Source organism: Rutilus rutilus (genome assembly GCF_951802725.1).
Source record: "Rutilus rutilus genome assembly, chromosome: 6".
NCBI lineage: Eukaryota > Metazoa > Chordata > Actinopteri > Cypriniformes > Leuciscidae > Rutilus > Rutilus rutilus.
Window position 1 is genome coordinate 46,149,653 of NC_140214.1, and position 7,596 is coordinate 46,157,248.

Genomic DNA, 7,596 nt, shown 5'->3' on the forward strand with positions numbered 1-7,596 from the left:
TAAAATTGATGAGCCCTCAGCCCTGAGCTTCAGCCAATAACAGACAGGTCTGAAGCGCTTCAGCCAATAACAGACAGGTCTGACTCGGGTGCAAAACTCTTTTTTGAATCATGAATCATGTGTGTCCTAATACAAAACAAAAGGATTGAATGTATAATAAATACAAACCTCAGGATGTCAGTCATTTACAATATCCAGCATCTTAGATAATAGTCCAGAAACAGGGAATATAACAGATGCACTGTTGAAATGTCTATTTAAGAGGTTTTAAACAGGATTTAGAGATATATGTGGTATAATATCCCGCTCCAGTGCAGTAGGTGTCGTTGTGCAACTGTTCAGCTGTTCCAAACCCTCCTGTAAAACACACGAAGAAGAGGAAAATGAAAGTAAAACTGCTGAAACCTAAACCTGTTGCTCACTGGATTTGATCTGATCTATGATCCAGAAAACATTTCCACAGATGTCAATTTGGCACAATGCCTACCAAATCTAATAACTTTCGCGGCCATTTATGAGTTTAATCCACAATCCATCGAGACCAGCAAGAGATTCTGAGAACGACGCGCGCGGACTGACAACAAGCGTTACTGAGTTTAAAATACTGATAAACTCTCTTCTTAGTGGACAAGACTGCAAGTAAGTTTAATACATTCTCCATTACTGTCATTTGTAATTATTAGGAACTTCATATTGTATATTAAGCGAGATTTAAATGTGAATTACAGAAGGCTGTTCTTCTGCTACTCCGAACAGATGAAGAATCTGCCAGAAATTACAATCTTTTGAAGTTAAAACACAAACAGGTTTAGTGAGAAAGGGTTATTTAAAACAAACAAACATGTTTCTGAAAGTTTTCTCCCATTTCCTCTTCAGTTTTAGGCTGTTGTTTTTGTGATGTGAAATCGAAAGTATTTTTGAAGCAGACATTTACAGTAGACAGACAGATGAAGCCTGACGGCAATGAACAACAATCTGCTGTTATTACTGAATATTTCAGTTCATAGCAATTATGATTAGTAGTTATACAGTATGTCTATTATAATTCTGCTTACTTTTACTCAATCAGTTATTTTAGGATCATTTGAAAGTAATGAAATCAACCATCATTGTGAACTTGAAGTAATGATTAAATGACAAATGATTCAACAATTAATAAAGATTGGGTAAATATGATTGTAAAATGATAAACTGTAATAGAGAATATTACAAATCAGCTTCAGTTTTCCCACTGAAAGTTTTAAACACAATTGCTGTTCCCCAATGAATTAATATTTAGAGTCAGTTAAACTCATTAATCAATCAGAAATGATTAAGACCATTCGGTTATTTTACATGGCAATATATTTGTCTGTAACTCACTTTATTTTATAGATAGTTTTTGCTGTTGCTGTTGTTGATGATAACTCAGCATTCTTCATTATTGTCTTCAATAAGATGTTCTTCATCTGTGTAAAATGGTGTCATTTCCAGGTGATGCTGAAGGATTGAGTGTTTTCAGAAAGCAGTGCTGATCAGTTTTCAGTGTCAGTTTAGCTGCAGTATGTCAGAGGAAAGAGGAAAGGACTCTCTCTCTCAGATGAGTCTCTCAGAGAAACACAGGTAAGACTGCGTCTGTTTTCATCAGTTTAAACTCCACTGGACTTTGTGTTTCCCTGTCAATAACACAACTTTAAGCATTGTTTTATTTATATTGTTTTATATTTGCAAATGCTTTAATCCAATCTAGATGCTGAATTAATCCAAATAAATGACTTTAGTTTTTAGATCATACAATTATTGACAGACATTAGGAAACAACTATACACTTAATTTAATTCAAGTATGCTAACACAACTGTGTCGCACAGACATTTATGCTCTCTATTTCTGTCAATAAACAAAAACTTGAAATGTTCTCATAAATTAGAGTCAAGTATTTTTTAACATGTTTAATCTCTCTCATGTATATTAAAGAAATTGTTAAACCAATATATGAATGAAATAAAACGACCATTAAAGGGTTAGTTCACCCAAAAATTAAAATTCTGTCAGTAATTACTCACCCTCATGTTGTTCCAACCGCGTAAGACCTTCGTTCATCTTCGGAACACAAATTAAGCTATTTTTGATGAAATCTGAGCCATGTTTCACTCCTCCATAGGCTTCTATGTGACCGAAACTTGCTGGCCCAGAAAAGTTATTAAAGAGATCATTAATATAGTCCAAGTGACTCCAGTGGGTCAATCTTAAGTATATCAAGCGACGAGAATACTTTTTGTGCGCAAAAACAAACAAAAATAACGACTTTATTCCACTATTCATTTCCTTCTCTCTGGATGTCTAGTTGGTTTGCGTAGTGTTTTTGCGCAGTGCGTCTGTGTTACACGTCACCACGTAGGCTCACTATTGGCCGACGCCGGTCATGTGTGTGTTGCGTGATGACGTGCAACACAGACGCGCAGCGCAAAAACACTACGAGGCCCAGAGAGAAGGAAATGAAAAGTGGAATAAAGTCGTTATTTTTGTTTGTTTTTGCGCACAAAAAGTATTCTCGTCGCATGATAAACTTAATGTAGTGCCACTGTAGTTACTTGGACTATTTTAACGATGTTTTAATAACTATTCTGGGCCGGTGAGTTTCGGTCACACTGGAAGCCTATGGAGGAGTCAAAATTCTGTCAGATTTCATCAAAAATATCTTAATTTGTGTTCCGAAGATGAACGAAAGACTTACATGGTTGGAACAACATGAGGGTGAGTAATTACTGACAGAATTTTCATTTTTGGGTGAACTAACCCTTTAACTATAAAACAGTAAATTGTGTGAGTGTGTGTATTTCTGTGGAGGATTAGATAAAGACACAGATGTGTTTCACACACAGTTGATCCTCCTTTACTAAAGTGTTTTCTCTCTCTCTCTGTTCTTTGTGTCATCAGTGTAAGATCAGGCTCACATGTGTCCAGCTCTGTGTCTCTGAAGAGTGATTGGTCTAAAGATATAGGACCAGTCTTCAGTGAGAAAACACCATCATCTAATAAAAGGTATTTTGTGTGTTTACATTACATTATAGGGTTGTATTATTTGTCTACAGTGGTGTATATGATTGATCTTGACTGAATAAAACTATAAGTCACAATAAAACTCAATTCCTGGGAACCTTATGAAACTCATTCAGTAACACAATTACACAGGCAGCCACAAGGAGACACACTATTCACTGTGGAAAATAGATCATGAAACTAAATATGTATATATTTATCCATCAAACTGTAGTCATAAATGGACAAATGCACAGCTATACTGCATTTAATTACTATTTGCAATATTAAACCTTTTCAAGTGAGACTAAAGTATCTTCTTTACTAAAGTGTTTTCTCTCTGTTCTTTGTGTCATCAGTGTAAGATCAGGCTCACATGTGTCCAGCTCTGTGTCTCTGAAGAGTGATCGGTCTAAAGGTGGAGATCCACTAAACTTCAGTGAGAAAACACCATCATCTAATAAAAGGTATTTCATGGGTTTAAAATTTTTTGTCACACGCTGACTGTGTTTAAAAGTTGTATCAGTGAATACCAATCATGAAACATTTTTAGATCCAATGTTTATCATAAATCCGATCAAATATTTATTAGAGTATTCACAGCAAATGCTTATTTCTCTTTCTGTGATATTTGCCCGGAAAATCTGTATTTATTTTATTTATTTGATTACAGGCTTCAATATGAGACATTAGACTCAGACATTCAGACTCACAGGAAACACGAGAATTTCAAAGACAATCTTCTAGGAATCTTCCAGGTAGGAAAACACATTTTTATAAATGTTTAATATTTACAAAAACAAATATGTTATTGAACAAAGACATTATATTTAATTCCTCCAGATCACTATTTTTCCTTTGAAGCACTTATATATTTTTTATTTTTCTATTTGTTAAAAATAACAGCTGGTTAACATGATAGTCTTTTAACTGGATTTTTAATATATATATATATATATATTTTTTTTTTTTTTCTTACTTTTGTTTGTAGGATCTTGAGAGCAAAATAATCACATTTCTGAAGAATGAACTGGAGAAGTTTAAGAAAATATTACACAAAGAGAACACACAGCACTTTGTGAATGACTTTATTGAGAGCAGATCCAGTATCAAAGAATCAGCTCTTGATCTCACACTACATTACCTGAGAGAGATGAAGCAAGATGAAGCTGCTGATGCTCTAGAAGGTTAGAGACTCATGATCATCTGTCTGATTGTCTCTTATAAATGTAGGAGAGAAAATGAAGACTTAAAGGGATAGTTCACTTTGAAATTAATTTTTGATATGTTTTAGCTTACCTCAAGGGCATCCAAGATGTAGGTGTCTTTGTTTCCGCAGTAGTTTCAATTTTGATATTTTTAGGTCAAACCGTTCTTGTCTGTCAGTCATATAATGCAGGTCTATGGTCACTGGCTCAAAACACAAGCACAGAGTCCAAATTAAAACAATTCCCCATCGTCCAAATGAAACAATTCCCCATCATAAGTACACATTGATGGCCTAAGACACGAAACGAGCGGTTTGTGTGAGAAAACGAACAGTATTTATATCGTTGTTATCTCTTGAAAACAGCACACGTCCAAATGATCTGACGGCGCGGGCGGGTATAGATATATACATAGATGTCGCCTTGGCTACTGCAGTTCATTGGAACGAAACCGTAGCCAAGCGACATCTAGTGTATATATCTATACCCGCCCGCTGGCGGGTATAGATGTATACACTAGATGTCGCCTTCGCTACTGCAGTTCATTGGAACGAAACCGTAGCCAAGGCGACATCTAGGGTTATAATCAGGTCAAAGGTTATAATATACAGTGCTATGCATAAGTTTAGACACCCATGCTAAAGTTGACTAAAAAGAGGAATAAAAAGTCATCTTTTGGAAATTGAACTTAATGCCTTAATTAAAAAAATGAGGAAAAATCCAACCTTCAAGGACACCAATTTTCTATGTGAATGAATAATGTATCGTAAATAAATAAATGTTCTTCCTTAAAATACTTGGTTTATAAGTCTAGACACCCCTATGTTAAATTCCCATAGAGGCAGGCAGATTTTTATTTGTAAAGGCCAGTTACTTCATGGATCCAGGATACTATGCATCCTGATAAAGTTCCCTTGGCCTTTGGAATTAAAATAGCCGCACATCATCACATAGCCTTCACCATACCTAGAGATTGGCATGGAGTACTTTCCATAAGATCATCTCTCAATGCAAATCAAACCAGCTATTAGGCTAACTGAAATAAAACCATGCCAGTCTCTAGGTATGGTGAAGGCTATGTGATGATGTGGGGCTATTTTAATTCCAAAGGCCAAGGGAACTTTATCAGGATGCATAGTATCCTGGATCCATGAAGTAACTGGACTTTAAAAATAAAAATCTGCCTGCCTCTATGGGAATTTAACATAGGGGTGTCCAGACTTATGCACCTTGTATTTTAAGGAAGTACATTCAGGTAGGATTTTTCCTAATTTTTTTAATTAAGGCATTAAGTTAAATTTCCAAAAGATGATTTTTTTATTCCTCTTTTTAGTCAACTTTAGCATGGGTGTCTAAACTTATGCATAGCACTGTAAAACATTGATATTTTTATAAAACAGGCTACTTAAATAAAGTGCATGTATATATTACCACATCATATATTAGTTGTCCCTGTGTATCTCCCAGTAATTAGATATTTTAAATGCTTATTTTTATGACTAATTCTGTAGTTTAATGTAATAATAATGTAATGCAATACATAGACCATTGAGAGATTTACAAACAAAAAAACATTTATCAAAAGCCTGTTGTATCATATTAGATTTATTTTCTAATTTAGTCAATATTAAGTAAAATAACTGTAAATTTCATTTCAGCAATTGTTATGGATGCTTTTTTACTATCTTTAAATTAATGATATATCACCCATTGACCATCCTGCTCTCTAAGATATCGGCATCAGCCATCGGTTGACCACTATGAATAATCATGAAAAACTAAATTGCTTTAATCAAGTAAAAGTTAATCTTGAGATATTAATAACTAATACAATTTCTTAGGTTCTTAGGTTTAAGTAATCTTAGCTTTACTTAAATCATTAAAGATTATATAGCAAAAAACGTGTACATGTGAATGAAGACATTTTTAGTATTAAAGTGAAAGGCCTTTAACTTGCCATAAAAGTGTGAGTTGTCTCATCTAATAGTGTCGGTGCAGTCAAGTCAATAATCTTGTTGAATATTAAGTGTCTCCAACTAAGGAAGCCAGTGGCAAAAACCCAAGCTCCATCAGGTGACATAAAGAGGGAAAAACCTTGGGAAAAAGCTATAAAAAGCTATAAATCTTAACACAAATATTTTTTCAAACATGCTTCATTTTATCTAGGAAATTTCTCACTAAATAAAAAACACTAATGTACAGTAAATAGTAGTTTTTGAAGGGTAATGTTATTTTAACCCAGCCTCTACTGTATACACTGTTTTTAAGTTAAAAAATAATAACAATAGAACATAAATTTAATTCTTGTATATAGAAAAATGTATTGTATGTGCTCCATCTAATTCTGTGATGTGATTTATTTCCCTTGTAGGTTAGATGATTGTAACTTAACAGACAAAAGCTGTTCAGCTCTGGCTGCAGTTCTTGGATCAGATACCAATCTGAAAGAGCTGAACATGAACAATAATAATCTGCAGGATTCAGGAGTGAAGCTGCTCTGCACTGGACTGAAGAATAAATGTAAATTGGAGATACTGAGGTAAGTTGAGCCACAGGAGTCACATGACTAAAGTAAGGTGCAATGACTGACAGGACAATGCCGGAGTCAAAAGCGCAAAAAGTACTTTTGTGAAAAAAAGTTGCATTTCTTTGTTTAATATAAGTGAGTTTGTCTTTGTTCTATTGTTGTGTTTTTCATTAAAAATAATAATGAACCACAAACTAAGCATTTGTTTTAAAATCCAAAGATCTTTTATTTATTTGTTATAATGTGGGTATAGCATATCATCTTTCTTATTAATTTTGTTAATAAAAGTACAATGATTAATATAAGCGAATTTTTCATTGTACTAATTTATTTTGAATGTATTTTCAGTAATAATAACGAACCACAAACTAAGCATTTTAAACAAGTTTTAAATTAAGGGGAAAATCCAAAAATCTTTCATTTATCAGTGTCACAATGGGGGTATACTATGCCATCAGTCCAATTTGTTTTGTTGATAAAAGTTTGATGTTTAAAGGAACACTCCACCGTTTTTTGAAATAGGGCTTATTCACCTTCTTTCCTACATTTAGATAGGTGGGCAAATGCATTTTTGTCTCAGTGCATGGATTGTTTTAGTTTGACAGGGTCGGCGCGAGCTTAGCTTAGCATAATGAATGGAATCCTTTGTTGCCAGCTAGCATGTCTGAGTAAAAGTGATAAAAAAAAACCAACTAATTACTTCTTGTGGCCTGCGTATTCACAATGATTACAAATAGCGATGCAGATTAACACTAGGTGATTTCCTAGACAGATATTGACTTGGGACTATATTAGGGTGAAGCACAGGCGAATCACTGCTACTTGGGTGCATCTTTACGAA

General features: G+C 34.1%; 2 protein-coding genes across 3 annotated transcripts in view; both read left to right on the forward strand.

Moving 5' to 3' along the window:
• The first annotated feature begins 361 nt into the window (after positions 1-361).
• On the forward strand, positions 362-6,950 carry LOC311292562 (uncharacterized protein). 2 transcript variants are annotated; one of them, XM_084412287.1, is made up of 7 exons: positions 362-639; positions 1,474-1,602; positions 2,919-3,023; positions 3,380-3,487; positions 3,694-3,778; positions 4,012-4,207; positions 6,600-6,950. In XM_084412287.1, the coding sequence occupies exons 2-7, from the start codon at positions 1,544-1,546 to the stop codon at positions 6,602-6,604; spliced, it is 558 nt and encodes a 185-aa protein (XP_084268413.1). In that variant the 5' UTR covers positions 362-639; positions 1,474-1,543; the 3' UTR covers positions 6,605-6,950. The 2 variants fall into 2 exon arrangements, with proteins under 2 accessions (XP_084268413.1, XP_084268414.1); XM_084412288.1 differs by lacking the exon at positions 362-639 and having other exon boundaries at positions 1,456-1,602; positions 6,600-6,946.
• The window catches only part of LOC311292556 (ribonuclease inhibitor-like), a 63,348-nt gene continuing 62,363 nt past the window's right edge, over positions 6,612-7,596 (forward strand). The window contains exon 1 of the mRNA XM_084412281.1: positions 6,612-6,767. Within this exon, the coding sequence (XP_084268407.1) occupies positions 6,685-6,767 (83 nt within the window). The 5' untranslated portion in view covers positions 6,612-6,684. The remainder of the gene's footprint in view (positions 6,768-7,596) is intronic.